This window comes from Lepisma saccharinum, chromosome 8, assembly GCF_977018435.1.
Source record: "Lepisma saccharinum chromosome 8, izLepSacc3.1, whole genome shotgun sequence".
NCBI lineage: Eukaryota > Metazoa > Arthropoda > Insecta > Zygentoma > Lepismatidae > Lepisma > Lepisma saccharinum.
The window spans coordinates 41,936,437-41,957,018 of record NC_139236.1 but is presented as its reverse complement, the minus strand read 5'-3'; the positions used below and the strand labels follow the sequence as shown (position 1 = coordinate 41,957,018).

General features: G+C 38.3%; 1 protein-coding gene across 2 annotated transcripts in view; it reads right to left on the bottom strand.

The window, feature by feature from the left end:
- LOC145990959 (uncharacterized protein CG1161-like) overlaps positions 1-13,651 on the bottom strand; it is a 33,743-nt gene extending 20,092 nt beyond the window's left edge. For both annotated transcript variants that reach the window (XM_083126540.1, XM_083126541.1), the window contains exons 1-2: positions 13,419-13,651; positions 980-1,098 (exon numbers count right to left, since the gene is read on the bottom strand). In XM_083126540.1, the coding sequence (XP_082982666.1) occupies positions 980-1,098; positions 13,419-13,487 (188 nt within the window). In that variant the 5' untranslated portion in view covers positions 13,488-13,651. The remainder of the gene's footprint in view (positions 1-979; positions 1,099-13,418) is intronic.
- Positions 13,652-20,582: the final 6,931 nt, after the last annotated feature.

Here is a 20,582-nt window from a genome sequence, read left to right as displayed (position 1 = left end):
GGGAAGATCGGTACGTGTTGATTTCGGCACGTCGTAGACCCACTGCAACTGCTACCAGTTTGTGCCAGGATCTGCAGAGGGCCTCAGGAGCGAATGTTTCCAATCAGACAGTGCGGAATCGACTTCATGAGGAAGGATTGATGTCAAGAAGACCCATACCCAAGGTTCCTCTGAAACCACACCATAATAGAGACCTTGTAAGGTGGGCAACAATGCACAACAAATGGAGTCAGAAACAGTGGGAGCTCTTTACAGACGAAGTCACTATCAGTTTGCACCTGTTAAGCAAAAGCACAAGGGTTTGGAGACGATCAGATGAGAGATTGAAGGAGCCTTTCATCCAGGAAAGTCACCAGCGTCATGTTTGGTTGACGTACACCCCTAATTCCTCTCTAAGGTCACATGACTGGTCTGATGTACAGAAACACTATTCTCGAACCCCTGGTAGCAGGTTTCTCTACAACTGTGGGGGATGGCTTCACGCTGGTGGATGATAACGCTCGACCACATCGAGCCAGAGTGGTTCAAGAGTTCCTTCATATGCATGGCATTCGACGCATGGTGTGGCCGGTGTATTCTCCAGACATGAACTGTGTGGAACATGCATGGGGACACCTGAAGCGAGCAACTGTCAGCTGCGAAAATCCTCCTGTGAACAAGGATTGTATCTAGTACAATAAAATGATCACAAACCCTGAATATGCAAAAACTTTTTTTGAGCACTGTAGTTACTTTATTTTACTAAATGTCTTAAAATTTAGTAATTATTTAATTCTAACTCTGCCACAGTTTCCAAAAACTTCCATGGAACACCCCCCCCCCTATAAGAGAAACTCAGAAAGATCCAATTTATTTTGTGAAAATGTATAACTTCCCACCCCCTCTCCAATTGAAAAATGTTACATAAATTGTCAGATTTTCAATTCATAACACCTGAAGTATATGTATTATATACGTACATGAAGTGTGGAACACTCACCATTGACCAGGAGGAACATTTCCAATGTACAACTTCCCATTCCCTTGTGTGTTATTCTGGCCATTCACTGATAATGGGTTTGGACACACACATTTGCATCTAACATCATCATACTGGGCCTGGAGAAAAAAATATTAAAGATAAACAGATAACATTATCAAGAAGGAATAAGTGTCTTATAACATTATTGCTGTTGATTTAACATTTCTTAACTTACTAATACATTAACCATTGCCTAGCAATATAACAAAATAAGAAAAATATGTCAGAGATAACTTGAGAGAGGATAAGTAAGCCACACAGCTTCAACCAGCAACATCCCAAATATGAGACCACCACTAATACAAATGCTGAGATGAAACCACTATTACAGTTTATTCCAGTGGTTTCTATATGATGTCAATGAAGTTTAAAAAAATAACTTCGATATTTTGAGTACATTATCATGATATTTATATATATAGTATATCATTTGCATAAATATTCCAGTGAAGTTTTTTCAACAGCAAAATATACACTATTATATAAACTCAATTATTAATATATTTAACAACACTGGGTACATTGTTCACATCCTCACCTAACCTATCCCCTCAACACAGCACTCTATTTTCAGTCAAAATTACTATGCTTAAGAAAGGAATGAACAACATCTGATTGCTGGACGATAATCTCCTCCTTATACATTAGGGTGTATCAATTTTTTTTTTTTTTTTCGAAATTCAAAAACATATAGTGCGCAAAAGTTGCATTATTGTACCAATACATCACACAAAAAAAATTAGCCAAATTGAAAGATTTCTAACCACGCCTCTTCGGGCTTGAACTATTACTTCTTCAATGATATCATTAAGATTGTATTGTGTAATAAAATTCACGGGAAAAGGTGAAGGAAATAGCTTTGTGTTTATCTACACAGTACAATGAACCAGCGATAATAGAAAATTTTGGGTCTATAGGATTGGGAATGGGAAGTGGAGCAGAGGCCAGAGACTGTCGTCACCACCTGCTACTGCATGGGCGAAGGGTTGCTGCCAAAGTGGTTCACGCGGTTGTGCTAAAAGTTTTCACGTACACTTAACTTCAGCCCACATTGTAGTTTCAACATCAAAACTGATACATTTACTTTGCATGTAAGGTGCACAGAACCTCAAAATAGGTTGTTTTGAAAATTTTTAGTGCATATTTTGGCTATTTTTAGTGCATATAAATCTGCCCCTAGTGATATGTGACACTAAAATTGGAAAAGAGAAAGAATGTATTAATCCATAACTTCTACGTTCTCTGCAACACAATTATGATGTTACTGAAAAGGTTCATTGCCCCAAAATTGGTCGTATGATAACGATATATTATTGCCGTTGTGCCATTAATCCAGATGTCTCTTTCCCACTAAATTCAGATTCATCTGCAAATCTACAATTTTTGTCCATTTTCCTCCTAAAATTGATACAGTATGTAACATTGTTATTCATACACATAGAATTTCTGAGGAAAAAATGTCATATCTACTAGTAAATATAATCATTTTCATGTACCTGGAAATTAATGTTAGTGAAGGTTTCACCAACAAATGTCAATAAAAATATGTGTTCAAAGTGTATCAACAGAGCATATAATTTGTGTGAAAAGAGAAAAACACGCTGTTTCATGCAACAATGTTATTCGTACAGGCAAGAGTTTCACCTTCCTCGCATACAGCACCACCGCTATTCGGGCGATTTCGTGCAGTTTGCAACTTCCTAACAAGTTTGAATATGCAGGTGTGCTCCCCGTCAGGCGGAATGCTGGCGTAGGTATTGTTGTAGGCCTATCGTCTATCTATCAGCATGTTCAAAATGGGCAAGGTGAATGAACTTAGTTTCGATCTGAAGGATGTTATTATAAATTTGGCCCTTAGAGGTTATTCGTTAAGAAAAATTTGACAAACAGTCAATAAATCACACTTCACAGTTCAATACATACTAAACAAATTTAGAGAGGAAGGTTCAACACAGAATGTGCCGAGAAAACCAAAAGAGAGACGGTTGAATAAACGTGATGAACGCTTTATTTTAAAAAGAGTGCGAGAAAACCCCCGACTAAGTGCTCCTCAGTTACGACCGTTAGTAGAAAATGTTGCTGGCAAGATGATGTCCGATCAAACTGTCCGACGTGCCTTGTGGAAGCATGGATATCATGGCAGAATAGACTTTCATTCACAAAAGAGCACATCCACAAGGACCAAGAATTTTGGGATAGGGCTTGTCCATAAATTCAAGATACTTTTGGTCAAATCTTAAAAGTGTCACAATGCCAACAAGTTGTACATCATTTTGAAGATGAAGCTTTGAACTTTAAGAATCTGTAATCATTTTTTCCCTATACCTAATAATTGTCTGGTTGTATGAGTTTTAACAAGACAATGAATGTTGATGTCTATTTACGTGAAATTTAGTATGTATTGGATAATTTTTTTTTAAGGATATTATAAATACGGAGAAACTAGTACTCACTTTTATCCGCGAAGCTGTTTTTTCTTCTTTTTCGATTAATTTCAGTGGCCACTGCCACCATCCTCGTTGGAACTTGCTGCACTGTTGCTTGGCGTGCGTCTTTTGTTCGTACTTCTCTGGCTGCCGTCAGGTGCGCTGTGCATCTTGGTGCGTCGTCTGCTATTTCCGGGCGATAACTGCTGCAGTAGTGGAATCCAAGTGTGGTGCGCTTGCCCGCTATCGATGTTTAGTTCATGCGGGAAGTGCATTATGGCGTGCGTTTCCTTGATTTTGGTGTCTATGAGCGTGTGGGCAGTGTGTTTGACTCGAACCTTTTGAATTTTATGGCTATTGTATTTGATATGTCTAGCAAGACCAGTAGTGGGTTGGGCTTTTTTCGCATCTGCTAGGTGCTGTTGGATTCTTTTATTGACAGATCTGATGGACCTGCCGATGTAATGAGCCTTGCATTCACACTCTGCATCGTATACACCTGGGTTGTCAAGGGGCTAGTGAACAAGCTAAATAGCATCCACCCCAGGCTCAACTTCACCGTAGAGCATGAAAAACTTGGTAAAATCAACTTCCTGGACATCACCATCAGCCGTGCACTTAACAAATTCACAACCACCGTGTACAGAAAACCGGATGCAGGCAACCAGTACATACATGCTCTCTCTAGCCATCCCCCTAAGCAAAAAGCCAATGTGTGGCTAAACTTTTATCGAAGAGCCTTCTCCTACTGTGGCAAAGAAGAGGATCTACGAGAGGAGATAGCCACCATCACAGAAATAGCCCTGAAACATGGCTACACTGAATCACAACTCTCCACTTGGTGCAGTAAGGCGGAAATACAGGTCAGACACCCTAACCTACCACAATCAACCCATCCACAAGCAGCCCAGCCACAACCAACCCCCCAGCGACCAATATAAATGGTTTGCCTTCCCCTACCATCCCACCACTTCCAACCGCATAGCCAAAGCCCTTCTCCCATTTGGCATCAAAGTAGCGCACAAACCCAACTCCAAAATAACTGATAAACTGAACAAGCACAAACGGTACTTCCTTTCCCCCCTTGACAACCCAGGTGTATATGATGCAGAGTGTGAATGCAAGGCTCATTACATCGGCAGGTCCATCAGATCTGTCAATAAAAGAATCCAACAGCACCTAGCAGATGCGAAAAAAGCCCAACCCACTACTGGTCTTGCTAGACATATCAAATACAATAGCCATAAAATTCAAAAGGTTCGAGTCAAACACACTGCCCACACGCTCATAGACACCAAAATCAAGGAAACGCATGCCATAATGCACTTCCCGCACGAACTAAACATAGATAGCGGGCAAGCGCACAACACTTGGATTCCACTAGTGCAGCAGTTATCGCCCGGAAATAGCAGACGACGCACCAAGATGCACAGCGCACCTGACGGCAGCCAGAGAAGTACGAACAAAAGACGCACGCCAAGCAACAGCGCACCAAGTTCCAACGAGGATGGTGGCAGTGGCCACTGAATTTAATCGAAAAAGAAGAAAAAACAGCTTCGCGGATAAAAGTGAGAACTAGTTTCTCCGTATTTATATACTACCGCGTCTCTCTTTTCCCAATTATGAAAGGATATTATAATTTGAATACCATATTATATATTATTTCCATGGAGTTATATGAGTAAACTTTAATTTCACTGAAAACTTTTAGTGTTATGAGTATATAATACTAACTTTTATTTAAAGATTATTTTAAAATAAAATGTCCCTTCCGAAAAACGATTTACACAATTATTAACCTGTGGCCCAAACTAATTAACATAATTTGATGAAAACTATAGTCCAAAGCAAGGTTGTTTCTCCCAATGTTATTACACATCTTTTAATTTTTTATCCATCTGCACAGAGATCTGGCAACTATGTAAAAAGTTGTCCCTTCTAGAAAAAACAACATGGCCGCCGTTTGTTTACGTTTTTTTTCTGAGAGCACTGAGTTTATTGTGCATCTTCATGGATTAAAAGCTGAATAACTGTTAATTTTTTTTAGAAAACGAAGATTTGTTTTTAAGGATTTTATTACACATTTAAGGACATTTAAAATGGAAACAATGCCTAATCCTGCAAAGAAGAAGGAAATCACTAGTGCGGATCGCAAAAGATATAAAGATGCTTGGAAAGCCCAACTAACACCCCAACAAAAAGAAGAAGTTAATCTAAAAGATAGAGAACGAAAGAAGGCAAAAAACAAGGCTACTTTAACAGAAACAGAATGAATAGAGAAGGGAAAAAAAACGTTTAAAGAAGCAAACATACAGAGCAAAACTCAAAGCGAAGAAATTAGCGACTAGTCAGAGTAATGCAAATTCTTACAAGTTGCCACATGCCTTGCGAAACGCAATGATTAATGTGTAAAAATCTCTCCCACATAGCCCCAGGAAGGGTGTAGTTGTTTTGAAAGAACTGATTTGTACTTCAGGGATTAAGCTGTCTCCTGTGAAAAAATCGCCTAAAGGAAGAAAAGGGTTGACGGATGCCACAAGATCTGCTGTTTTGCAGTTTTTCCACTCTGAAGATGTATCCCATAACACACCAGGTAGGAAAGATTCCATAACTATCAAGTCTCCAGAAGCGAAAAAGGAAACCAAGCAAAATAAATATATGCCCTACAACTTACGCGAAGCGTACGCAATGGTCTGCGAACAGCATATAGCCTAGAAGAAAAAATTTGCATGGCATCTTTTTGTGCTCTTCGTCCTCAAGAAATTTTGCCTGTTAGTGAAATTCCATCAACACGAAAATCTAAACTTGCTTCTAGCTGCCCATAGTGCATTGCCAGAGAATCACAAGATATTAGTAGAGCTTGCTGTCTGTGACCCGAGCAATAAAGGAGTACATGAAAAATGAATGCCCATCTTGCAAGGACACAAAGTTGTTTGATCAGTGGGTCGCAGAACATCTTGATTTGCAAGATGATGAAACTGTACTTTTAAAATGGTTACAGTGGGGAAAGGATGTTTCCAGTCGAGCTGCAAAGTTGTGTAGTGAAGGGGACCTTAATGAGGTTATTTCCCTGATTCGACTGTCGCTTAGGAAGTTTTTGCTTCATTCGTTTGAATAAACAAAGCAAAGTGAATGGTTTAAAAAGATGCACCATGACCCACGGAAGGCATTATTGCAAATATATTTCAGCGAGAACTTCACTTTCCAGAAGCAAGATGAAATACAGAGTGCGCACTGGAATAATAACCAATGCACTCTGTACACAGCAGTGTACTGGTTGCCAGCAGATGCATTAGAAGACAACACACAGTGTCATAATAGTGTCCAACTATATGGATCATGATAAATATGCAGTGCAAACATTCAACAATGTCATATTTGGTGAAATCCAAAGAAATGGGTATGACATTCAGGGCTCCGGTATCGATATTTTCTCCGACGGTGCCTCTAGCCAATTTAAGAATCGTTTTATGCTGCAAAACATAACGCACTACAATTTTCGTGTAAGCTGGCACTTTTTCGCCTCCTCACACGGAAAGGGGGCTGTGGATGGTGTAGGAGGGACAATCAAGAGACTAGTACATCAAGGGATTAATGCTATGAGGTGGATGCCATCACCCAATGACGCAAAAACATTCATGGATTGTGCCTCATCATGTACTAAAGTAACCAATGTTATATATGTGGGCAAAGAAGAGGCGGAGAGGCACAAGGAAGAACTAGACCAACAGTGGACGTTCAACACATTCCAAGACTGCAGTGAATTCATTCAGTGCGAAGCCGTTGGAAAGATAGGTTACAGTGTGCAGATGTGAGTGCAGAAAAGGGGAAAATTGTTGTTTTGCGTCAACAACAAAATTTATGTGAGGAATGCGAAGAACCGATTGTTCAAAAGGAAGGTGCTTCAACTACGCCAGTTGAACCCATTGTAGGCAACTTCGTACTTGTGGAACGGTCTGTTAGTTATGTTGCTCAAATACAAGAGACTGACCAGCAGCTAAAGATCAACTTCCTCAAGAGATCCGAAAACTCTCAGAGAGCATTTATTTACTCATCAGAAGTATCATACATAGAGTATGAAGATGTTGAAAACATTCTTCCAACCCCAATAATCACATCTCGAATCATTAGTTTCCCACTTGATGTCTTGTTAGAAGCTTAAATTTATATGCTTCATGGCATGCAGTTCAAATTCTACATTAATTATTATTTTTTTAACCTTTAATTATTTTTAATAATTATTCAATTACAATCATTAAAATATTTCAACCTATTACAATTATGAATAATTTATTATTAAATTACCAAAATTAGAAACTATGTCAAGCAGAGAGTTACCATTATGCCCTTAACTTTAATGTAGAAATTTTGTCCCCTCTGGACAAGTCCCTTCCAGAAGAATTTAAAATTGAGTACTTTTTTTTATTTTAACTAATTACACCAAACCAAAGGTGACCAAATGTAAGCTGTTGTATGTAGTTTAGTTCCATTAAAGGAAATTTGAGTATGTTATCTGGTTTGGATGAATTCTCCTTTTTGTCAGTACGCAGTTAGCGGATGGTCAAATTTTGTCCCTTCCGGAAAAGTATTAAATATTATGAAAACAGGTATTTACATTTAAATAATAAATAATTATTATTACATACACATAATATAAGTGCATACCAATTCATATCTTAAATTGTAATTAAAAAAAGAAATAATATTGTGGTTTTAAAAATTAACAAAGTGTAGAATTGTCCCCTCCGTAATATATACACAGGCCCGATAGCATCATATGGTCAGACGAGTCCAAGATTAATATATACGGGTCAGATGGGATAAATAGGGTCTGGAGAAAATCAAATAAAAGACAATAATCACATTAACACAGTTCCAACAGTTAAACACGGTGGAGGGTCATTTATGATTTAGGGCTGTATGTCGTCAAAAGGTGTTGGTACCATCCAGTTTATTGAAGGTATCACTGATGCATATATCTATTTGGACACATTGAAGAACAATGTAAAGCAGAGTGCCCAAAAAATGGACATGCTGCCTATCTACATATTCCAACAAGACAATGACAGTAAGTATAAGCCGTGAGTTAACATGAATTGGCTAATATGGAATGTGCACAAACTACTACAAACACCAGCTCAAAGTCCAGACTTAAATCCCATTGAGCATTTATGGGCAATTTTGAAGAGCGAAGTCCATAAAGCAGGCGTCAAGTCCAAACAAGAGTTGAAAACTGTTGTGCATGCCGAGTGGAATAAAATAATGAGCTTGAAACCAGTCGGAAACTGGTTAATTCTATTAAGAACATGTGTCAAGCAGTAATCAAAGCCAAAGGATACGCATCAAAGTATTAGAACTGTCAGTCAATTTGCTCTGAATATTCTATTTCTTTTATATTATTAAGTGTACAAATAGAAAAGTTGTAGGCCTTTTGGGTACTACTTTACTATACCGGAGACACCTACCAATGATTTATTTCACAATTTTTTTACATTGCTAACGTACTATTCTGCATTGCGGAACATTTCTTTAGGTGAAATAATGAATTTCTAACGAAAATAATGTATATTTCTTACATTAACGAGTACTCACTGTTGTTCCTTATTTCCACACACAATATGGCGATAGCTTACCCGTTAACCGCAAGTTGTGCCAGTGTTTTGTCAATGTGGAGTGTGCATGCAGTGTTGCAACCTTGTTCATAAAAAAATACCTAATTTTTTAAAAAAATAAAAACATTTCACGAAATTTTTTCATCAAAAAAAGTTGAATTTTTGACATAAAGAGTACTTATTAAACCATTGACGTTAGAGCCAAAAACTATTGACGTTAGCCCCACAAACCATCCATGTAGGGTTACCAGATCGCTGTAAGGGAAATGTAGGACATGCTGTCCCAAAATGTAGGACATTAAGTCAAAATGTAGGATGCAACACATTCTCAATAAATAAGACATATTTCTATAGAACACACTAGGAAGTAGATGAAAAATGACACTTTTTTAAAAAAAATATTTCCCAACGAATGTTTAAATGCAAAATTTCAGAACTTGCAATCATACTAATCAATGCACCTCTTACTACTTGATTTAAGTGGTATTTCTCAGAGGAGACAATTTTTATCAAAATTTCAGGTTTTGTCAAACTATATATTGATGTTAGAGTGGACAGTCAAACTCGTTGAAATTATAGGGACCAATACCAAAAATTTTACAGACTTTATGAAAAAATAATTCTCTCATGAGCCTGTTGTGCTGATGGTAATGAAAGTACTCTCTCAACATTTGAATTATGACCTGTAATGGCAAACAAATAGTCAGCAATTACTGTAATTTAAAATGGTTTCATCTTGGGTAGTTTTTAGTTCAATAACAGGGTGTCTAATAAAATAATACATCCAGAAATCTTGACTTTTTCTGGACTTTTCTAGATCCTACTTAGGTACAGTTGGAAATTAGTAATTAAGAAAATAAATATTTATTTCATGAACATCCCTACCAAAGGGCAAGTTAAGACGAAAACTTAAGTTGAATTTAAGAAGAGAATGAGATCTGTTATTTTGTATTAATGCATCCTGAACTGTGTTTGGCAGACAAGCGAGGCTTTGGCATCTGGACTCAGCCAGTATAATCTTATGTGGGGTTTGTGTCGGTTGTCCGTCCCCATATGTTTATGACTATCCATTCATCCATCTTATCTTACCATCATTCAACGTCATCTTCACAATTAACCAATGGGACAGAATAAAGTGAAGTAAAATAAACCAAATCAACCAATCAATACAAAAATTCTTGACCACAAGAATAATTTATTGCCTTTTTAGCAACTTCTTGACCTACTTGTTTATTTTTTATATTTTCTTGACTTCCATGACTTTCTTGATTGGCAGACATCCTGAATAACTTTGTTCTCTATACCCCTGCTTTACAATCAAATTATATTGAATAAGAATGGGCAACACGTTGTTTCTTCTGTATAAACCCTAACGCAAGAAATTCTGCTCAGGCATTGAACAGTGACGTTATAAGAAAGTGGTCCCAAGACTTTGTTCATTAATTGCTTCCGTTTTCCCATTTGTTTAATAGCAGGACAAACGTTATTATTTTTGTGCAATGACTGAATCAAAATAAATGTCACTATTGAGTTTGGAAGCGCAGGCCATAAACTTGTAATTTGCATGACTTTTTTCTGTTATGTATTTTCCTAATTAATATTATGTGACGCTCAAAATGTAGGACATTTATGATATTTTTCAAATTCCTCCCGGACGCCGGACATAAGGCTAAAATGTAGGACATGTCCGGGAAAATCCGGACGTCTGGTAACCCTACATCCACGGGTAGCCCCAAAAACCATTGACGTTAGCCCCATCACGGGGACGAGGTATGCCTACTAGGTTAGGTTAGGTTCCATTAGCACTCCTTTCATTCAATTTAGCATATACGGACAACCTCGTTTTTTCTCGATGAAAGAAAATACACGGCTTCTTCCACACCCGGCAACAACTTCACGACGCATACTCGACACGTCATCTTGTAGCGATAACACGGCATGGTTTGAAATACTGACTACATGGTTTACGCATTGTGCTCTCGTGCAGAAAGCAAATGGCGGCAGCAGCAATCGCGCGTATTGTGCTCTCGTGCAGAAAGCAAATGGCGACAGCAGCAATAGCGTGTCGGAAATAGATTTTCGTAGAAAACCATTCGCATTAAAATGGATCAAAACTACATTCCCGAACATCAACACTACAGAAAATGATTTGCCTAAGAACTTTCTCCTGTAAATTTGAATAAATCAGTCTCTGGTATAGTAAAGTGTTACCCAGATATTAAACCTTTGGTAACAGTTTCATACATCGGAGACACATTTCTTCAATTTTACACAAGAAACTACTTACGGAAATGAGTTTCTCCAAGGTTTCCAACGTTCATGGAGGTAATTTCTTTCATCGTGGAATATTTGACCGGGAAATCATGTATTTTTCAAGAGAAATATCTCACCGACGCACAATTGCCATTGCTTTCATTTGCTTTCCCTACGACAACCGGATGCTGCGTACGTTTGATGATGTAAGCTCCTGTCAGTGTTTCAACCCCCCTTTTCTTCTACTATGCTTGCCTAACGTAACCAAACCAAACCTCACCTAACCTTATCGGAAATGGTTCGTGGGGCTATCGGTCAGCTACGGTGCATAATGGATCATAGGGCTATCCGTGAATGGTTTGTGGGGCTATCCGTGTATGATTCGTGGGGCTATCCATCAGCTACCCATGCATAATGTATAATTTCCACCGGTGACGAACACGATAGTAGGTATTTTCGGGTGAAGAAGATTGAAACACTGCATACCCACAACGTGAGTCAAGATATGGCATATTGTGTGTTCCGGAAGCGAAGAATGGAATTTTAAAAAAAGCACTCAGAATGTGAAAAATTGAGTTTGTTTTTGTGTAAAAATACTTTTTTTGGTACTATTATCGTATGGGTGAAACACCTACGAATCATATATTTCGGACTTCTTTACATTGCTAATGTGTTGCGGAACATTTCTTAAGGCGAAATAATGCATTTCTAACTAAGATAATGTTTATTTTCTCTATTTACGAGTACTTACTGTTACTTGTAGTTTCGAATCTGTAACACATTATGGCCGTGATAGCATACTGGTTTAGGGGGCGTTCTGAGAGTGTTTTGTCGATTTATGCAGTGGTGCAACCTCGTTCACCGGAAAATATCTACTTTCGTGCCCCTATTTGAAATTATGCTAATACGTCGCATTTACGTGTAGAACTTGTAAAATAACCTTGCAATTTACCACGTTCATTGTCCATACACAGCAATTCGGAACCATCTTTCTTTCGCAATTCGTTAATGCTCTTCCTTTACGCACAACACTCTTGCAACCTTGAATATTGACGTCCGGCGAGGAATGCCTACGTGGTTAGGTTAGGCCTGTTAGGTTAGGTTCCATTAGCATAAATACAAAGAAAAAATAATATTTTCGCTAAGAGACGCGTTACCTTTGTATTGCCTAACATGAAAAAGGTCTCTCCTGTGACGTCAGAACACAATGTTGCTAGAGTGTTGTGCGATAAGTGACACCCATTCGGGTCGGAACCATCTTTCTTTCGAAATTTGTTAATGCTCTTCCTTTACGCACAACCATCTTGCAACCTTGAATATTGACGTCAGACGAGGAATGCCTATGTGGTTAGGTTAGGCCTGTTGGGTTAGGTTCCATTAGCATAAATACAAAGAAAAATTGTAAAAACAGCTCTCTCCTGTGACGTCCGAACACAATGTTGCTACAATGTTGTGCGATAAGTGACACCCATTCGGGAAAAATGGCTTGTTCCGAACTCGACAAGTGGTTCTAGTGAAAACACGGCGAGGCTGAAACACTGGCTACGGGGTTGCATCGTCTTAACACATGGAACATTGCACTCTCATGCAAAAAGCAAATGGCGGGAGCAGAAACGGCGTGTCGGACAGAGATTTTCGCAGAAAACAAAACGCATTCACATTAAAATGGATCAAATCTACATTCAGGAACTTCCAAAACGCTCAAGAAAATGATTTCCGTAAGTACTTTCTCCTGTAAATTTGAAGGAAATTTGAAGGAATCCGTTTTACCCATACGATAATGTTACCCTTTTTTTCTTATAATGGCACCTTGAACTATGTTCTGCAATACACAATTGGCAAGTACGAACCATGCGAAACACAAAATATGCGATTTTAAACTGTCTCCGATATATGAAACTGGTACCAAAGCTTTTTCTTTGGAAATCCGTGTGTACGAATAAGAATGTTACATACTGTAATCATAACATGGGTGTTGTTCCCGGACATTGCACAGAGAAGGATGTTCCATAGTAAGAAAACATGATTAAAGCAAAATCACTGAACTTACAACAATGGTAATTACTCTGTAAATATGTCAAAAGTAAAAAATGACAGCCTACCTACCTCAACATTCCCGATTTCCAAGCATATTGCAAAGACAACAAAAACTCCTACTTTTAGCCACGAAGTCATTATGTATGAACATGTATATTCCACTTAAAACTTTAATCACTAAACATCATCACAAAACACCTACTCCTTATTTTTTCTTTCTCTTTAATTCACATTATTTTGTCACACAGAGGAGCAAGTGGAAGGTAAGTGAAGCCACAGATTATTTCTTACTAGAGTCGTTTTCACGTTCAGAAGAAGACACAAAGGCGCGGCGCTTATGGAGAAACCGCACAGTGTTGCCAATACAGCGCTAGTTCATGTCGCCGGGAAATGATGACCTTCCTGCACAATGAAGGTGTTACATATTTTGTATATATAATGATAATTATATGTAATTATTAATATTATACTGTGAACGTTACAGTTACCCTTTTTACTATGATCCATTGCGATCACTACACACGCGAGTGTAATGCACGAATATGACACTTCAGAAATCACTTAAAAAAGTAAAAATCACTGAGAGCTCACACAACTGAAAACTCCTTTTCGGGAGAGGGAAAAAGTCTAAACAGACCAAAGGAGATCTCTCACTCAAGTAAGGGGAACCTGGCACATGGGTTAAATTCAAGTTGCAACCCAAACAAACAAATGAGTTATGGCCCACGTGAACTGATAAGACGTGAATGACTCAAGCAAGGCATGTCATATTTCTATCTTGAAGCCCCACATTTTGTCACGTGTTGGAAAGCCTTTCAAAGGTTAATATGGTGTCTATGAATTTATGTGTACGTTGGAAACTGAAAGGTGATCTTCATTTCAGTATTAATGTCGACAGTAATGTAAACAAAAACAACGTGTATTTGCGACAGCACTAATGTTGCTCACAACAGCAGCATTGGAAATAATTGTCAATTATTAAATTTACGTCATTTCAATTCTATTATAACAAACTGCATGAAGTTCATATTTTTACTGAATGGAAATAATATAACAACTCGAAAACTTGGTGGTGATAGCCGGAATGCTGCGGTGAGTCGGCTCAAGATGGCCAGACAACGTGTCCTTACTTCGCGCGCGGTTCGGGTTAAAAAGAAACTCCAAGTGCATGGAAGTAATATTTCTGGGAACCTTTGAGTGGTTATAAAAAATAATTTCATTATTTTCTACACAACTTTGTCGCTGGAAGTTTTTACTTGGAATTACAGAACAAAAAATGGCCAGCGACGACATTTTCTACTGCACGAATATAAAAAATCTCCACATACTTTATTTGAATATTTTTTAATGCGAATATGCTTTAAAGTATTGATAAATTCTGAGTACCACCATCACCTATGACAATTAAAAAACAGTGTCAATTTTTTTCATAATGAATGCTTCAATTTTACGGCATGTTTCAACGTTAGGAATGAAAACAATGTAAAAATTGTGTTTTCACGGAAAATTTGCGTTTTTAATTTATCTAAAATTATGTAAGCAAGTTACCAGTTTTTTGTGTTCACCATCGTATTCTCTACAAAATTTCCTGCAAAACTACAGGTACCGATTTTACTTAAGCTAAATTTGTAAATCCAGAAATTTGACAACAGCGCGCTCGTATTTCCCATAAGAAAAGCATTGCCCATAAGAGCCCATTGTGTCTTCTGAACGTGAAAACGACTCTAGTGATGGGTCGTTCGTGAACGAACCGTTCCTTTTGAACTACTCCCTCTTGGGAACTGTGAAGTGCTCGCTCCTTCGGAGTGAACGAGCAGTTCCTCGGTAGTTCCTCGTTCCAGGAGTCGTGAGATTTGCGTGTATTGTTACTGCTGTGTATGTTCTCTGGTTTTCTTGTGGGAAGTCGAGTAGTAAGCGCAGTTCCCTCTCCCCTAATCCTTTTCACTCAAGCTATCTACAGCAAGTCATTCCCCACCACCTTCACTTCAGCTGCACGAAACCATCATCGGGAGGAGTTGGTCGTTCGTTCCTTTGAATGGCTGCTTGAGTAAGCGAGCTCCGGTGAAGTGCTTCCCGAAAAGGAACTGCCATGACCCGTGGTAGTTCCTTGGAAGTCGTGAGCTTTGATTGTATGTTGCCAACGCTACCGGTCGATGACTCACTCCTACGAACCATCGAGAGAGAGAGAGCGCGAGGTCCCGTCTTTTGTTGTTGATTGTTGATAGTGGCGGTTTTCCGCGTAGCTATGCGTGCAACTCTGTTTACAGTAATGCTGCAGAAGCTCAACAATGAGGGAGGGATGGGCAAGTAATTCACCTTTAATCCTTTTTGTGGCATGTTTTCGGAACTCGCATAGCAAGGAACTGTAGAAGGAACTTGATAGATATAAGATCATCATATCAAACTTACGACAACGTTCCGTTTCCGTGCTCTTCCATTTTCTCAAAGTAAAAGTGGGGCGGGGAGGCGGAGAGAGCTTGAAAAATACGAATGCTATTCTTCGTAGTCAAAGATTTAGCGTCCTCTCTTCCATTATCTTACGGGTGTTTGTTTTACCGTGTATCCATTTAATTGCATGAAAGTCTGGAAAGGTTGGGAGGGACGACGCAGCGACGGCCACCCTAGAAAATATTTTTTTTTTCTGTTTCATGTCTCGAAACCTCTAGAGCTATCTGATTGACAATAATTATAATTTTAAAATTGTTGTTACCTTTAAAGGGGCGGAAATGGCTGAACTACAGATTATTTACGTTCCATAGAATAAAATTGTAAACTTATATGTTTAAAGGGTAATTTAAATATAGTTTATTCCAGTGCCATCATCGGGAAATAGCTGAACTACAGATTAGATTATTTACGTCCCATAGAATAAGATTTAAATCGTCATGTTCAAAGGGTAATTTTAATATAATTGATTTCAGCGCCGTCATCGGGAAGTAGAACACAAACCACTTATCTCCCTTTGGAGGTATGAATCCTTTCCCAAAGCGAAATAAATGTGTAGTTCTACAATTTCGCGATGATGGCGCAGGAATCAAATATATTAAAATTACCCTTAAAACATGTATAAAAACAAAATTATTCTATGGATCGTAAATAATCTGTAGTTCAGCCATTTCCCGATGATGGCGCTGGAATCAACTATTATATTAAAATTAAGCTTTTATAATTTAGGTCTCCAAATTTATTCTATGGAACGTTAATAATCTGTAGTTTAGCCATTTCCCGATGATGGCGCTGGAATCAACTATACTAACATTAACCTTTAAACGAGTAGGTTTCCAATCTCATTCTATGGGACGTAAGTAATCTGTAGTTCAGCAATTTCCCAATGATGGCGCAGGAATCAACTATATTAAAATTACCCTTTAAACATATATTTAAAAAAATATTCTATGGAACGTAAATAATCTGTAGTTCAACCATTTCCAGATGATGGCGTTGGAATAAACTATAATCAGAGGCGCAACCACGAATTTTTGTTTGGGACGGCAAGTACCAGGATAAACGTACCAATAATAATAATAATAATAATAATGTTAATAATAATAATAAAAGTATTATTAATTTGCTTTATTTTACTTCGCTTTGTGCCAGTGTTGGCTCATATGCGAAGATGGGGATAAGTGATGATATGACGATTGGTTGGTTGATTTAGTGTTTTAAGTCCACTTTATGCACAGTAAGGCTAATCGGGTCTAGACCTACAGTTTAAAGTGGAATCCGAACCACTATGTGCCTCCACCGGGTGATATGATGAAAATGATGAATGGATACTCGCAAACATCCATGCTCACAGGGGTCAAATGCCCGCTTAAATTTGTCCTCATCTTGTCATTTGGGGGGGGGGGGTTGCCCCCTAGAACATTTTTTAGCCGAAACAATGAAACACATATTTCTTCCTTTGGCCCTTCTATACACCTGCCAAGTTTAATGGAAATCGCAGGGGGACACAGGGGTCAAATGCCATCTTAAATCTGTCCTCATCTTGACATTTGAGGGGGTTTTGCCCCCTAAAACAGTTTTATAGCTGAAACAAAAAACATGTATTTCTTCCTTTGGGGCCCTCTATACACCTGGCAAGTTTCATGGAAATCGGAAGGGGAATCAGGGGTCAAATGCTTACTTAAATTTGTCCTCATCTTGACATTTGAGGGGGGTTTGCCCCCTAGAACAGTTTTTTGCCGAAACAAAAAACACGTATTTCTTGCTTTGGGCTCCTCTAAACACCTGCGAACTTTCATGGAAATCGGACGGGGACGCTTAGATAACCTCCCTTGTTAGTCTTACACTTTGTAATTATATAACACTGCATATATTACAATGTTTTATTCTAATTTGTAAAACTGTAACTGTAGAACAATTGTATAGTTTTTGTATAGCATTCTATCTTGTTAAATGTGTTAAAGGTTCCATCCTGAAATGGAATGTCTCACATTTATGTGTGTTTCCATTTCCAATACATTCGAATGAATACATATTCGTTTCAATGGGATTTACAAAATCACCTCTGACATTTTATGTTAAACAAGTAAGATTATTTTTGTGCACGAGTGTGTTAGTCGATGCGTAGCAAATTATTTTAGGAACAACACTTGAAAAAAAATTGAAGGACTAACTAATGAAAAATTTCTTTGTAATTGAAGATCATAATACCTTTTAAGGAATGGTAATATTATAATGGGATTGAGATACGAAACTCTCGGATCCGGATCCGGATCCAGACCCGAAACTTTCGGACCCGGGTCCGGTATTTTCGGATCCGGATCCAGATCTGTAACTTTCGGATCTGGATCCGTTTAGTCATCCCTAACGTAGACACTAAATTGTGTGCGTGTTTTAAAGTTTCTTTAATACATATTATATACAACATATATTAATATTATTTAAATACATTACACAACCAATTCATCCATCTCACAATAAACCAACAGCAAAAATGACATAAATTCTCTCTCAAATGTGCACGCTCCCTTTCCTCAAAACAATTGTTCATGCATTTAAGACAAAAAACAATTATGACAAAATTTTTGGATCCAATTTTTTTCAGGGTGAAATTAATATTGATTTAATAGGGCGCAAATAATTTCACGGGACGCCAATGCATTCTCTCTTTTACAACTTTTGTGCCTCTCCTATGGTGTAGTGGTATCATCGTCGCCTTCGATACACGGAGGAGGTAAATAGCACAGTGGTTCGGACCCCACTTAAAAGTGTAGGTCCAGTCCCGATTAGCCTTTGTGTTCATAAAGTGGACTTAAGCCCACAAATCAATCAATCAATTTTAGAATTTATTTTCATTTAGATCGTCCGGCGCCCAGGGCAGACTCTCGCCGTCCCATAACTACGGTTCTGAACTTGATAAGACGAAGAAATTAAGACATTGCGAGAGACGCGAACAAGAAAATTTTACGAATAGTGTTTGTATTTGCATCAAATTAGAAGTTGTGGGTAGTAATTGCCCCTGCAGGTACACTTGGCAGTCAATGTTTGACCTCCCTTGCCCCCTAGAACTCCTTTCCGGCAAGGTTGGGGTCAATGCGCCTGTGGTTGCGCCACTGATTGTAATGAAATTACCCTTTAAACATGTAAGTTCCAACCTTATTCTATTCGCGATTAAAATTAACCGATATGCCATCTGGTGGGATTTCCAGGAAGTACTCTAAGTAGGATACGTTGTGTTGAAGTCGTTTAAAGCATGGGGAATATGCGAGAGAGTAAGGTCTACTGTTCAGTTTTTTTTGCTCTAAATCGTTTTATGGGTTAGAACAAATTAAAAGTTTTCATGTGTTTCCACCCCGTGGAATCAACAAAATGAAATTTGTTAATAAATCAGGGAAAACGTAATTGACAGAAGATTGGTGTGGGAGATATAACACTGTAATTCGGCAAGGAAATTACGAAGAATGCACGAGTCTGCTTACTTTATTTTTCGAGAGATAAATATATATTACCACGAAAGTAAAGTTTTAAAGTGTACTTTATAAATGAAGCTTTTTTTTCTTTCGAAAAATCATGAAGCGTCTTACCCAATGCGTCCATATATTACCGGTATTACGTATGTGTGAAATTTGGAACAGGTGCTAGTCGATTAAGGGCCAGATTTTCAATGTCCTGTTAATCTTTCTGTTAACTAACTGCCAGTTGGAGATAACAGCCAGTCTTAACCAGCACCGGGTTTTTCAATGTGAAAGTAACTGCCAGTTAACTAAACCATGGTTCGTTCTCCGAATGAGTGTGTTGGTAATTCTGAAGCACGGAAATTACAGGAAATCGATTTGCGCGCCATCTGTTAGTATAGTTTCAAACCGCGTCGACTGGCATACAGTCTGGCGTTTAAATATAAAACTACAAGCGCGCCGCGCTCGATAGCACGTTATCGCATTGGGACAAGGTACCTTTATAAGGTATGCCATTCCCGAGGTTCCGAGATTTTCTCCCATGATTCTGTGCGCGCTATGACGTCATTAAGAGGACAGAATGGAACTTACTTCGTTATCGTATACGGAAGCTTGAGATAAATGGGTCGATTATTTACTTATACACACTTTTTCTTGAATGCCGGTAGAATGAGAACAAATCAACCTGTTTCTGCTCTTGCCACGTGCAATAATAATAGAATAAAATCGCCTGGAATAAAGCGATCATCGCTTCCCAAAAAGTTGCTGCAGCAGGATTGATTCAATTTGTTCCTCCAAATTTCGGACTTACTCAGTGGTGCAACCACAGGAGAGGGCAGGGGCATTGTCCCCCAACCTTCGACGGAAGTCAATTCTGGGGGGGGGGGCAAACATTGATGGCCAAAGGCACCTGCAGGGGGCACAGAGGAGAAATTGCCCCCTTCTATTTCAAATTTTATACAAATAAAAATATATTTCGTAAAATTTTCTTGCTCGCTTTGCTTGCAGTGCCACCTTTTCTCAGTCTCGTCAAGTTCAGAGACGTAGCTAGGGGGCGTCGGGAGTCGACCATGGGCGCCAAATAATCTAATTTTTAAAAAAATGTGAAAGAGAGAATGCCTTGGCGCCATGTGATATTATTGTTCCTTATTAAATCAATATTGTTTTAAATTGCAAAAATTGGATCAAAAAATTTACTTTCTCGCTTCGCTCGGAATATAATTATTTTTTTTTGTAATGTGATGTATTTAAATAATATGTCTTGTATATGTGTAATGAAAAACACTTTGAATACGTACATAATTTAGTGTTAGCATCTTGCATATGTATTTTC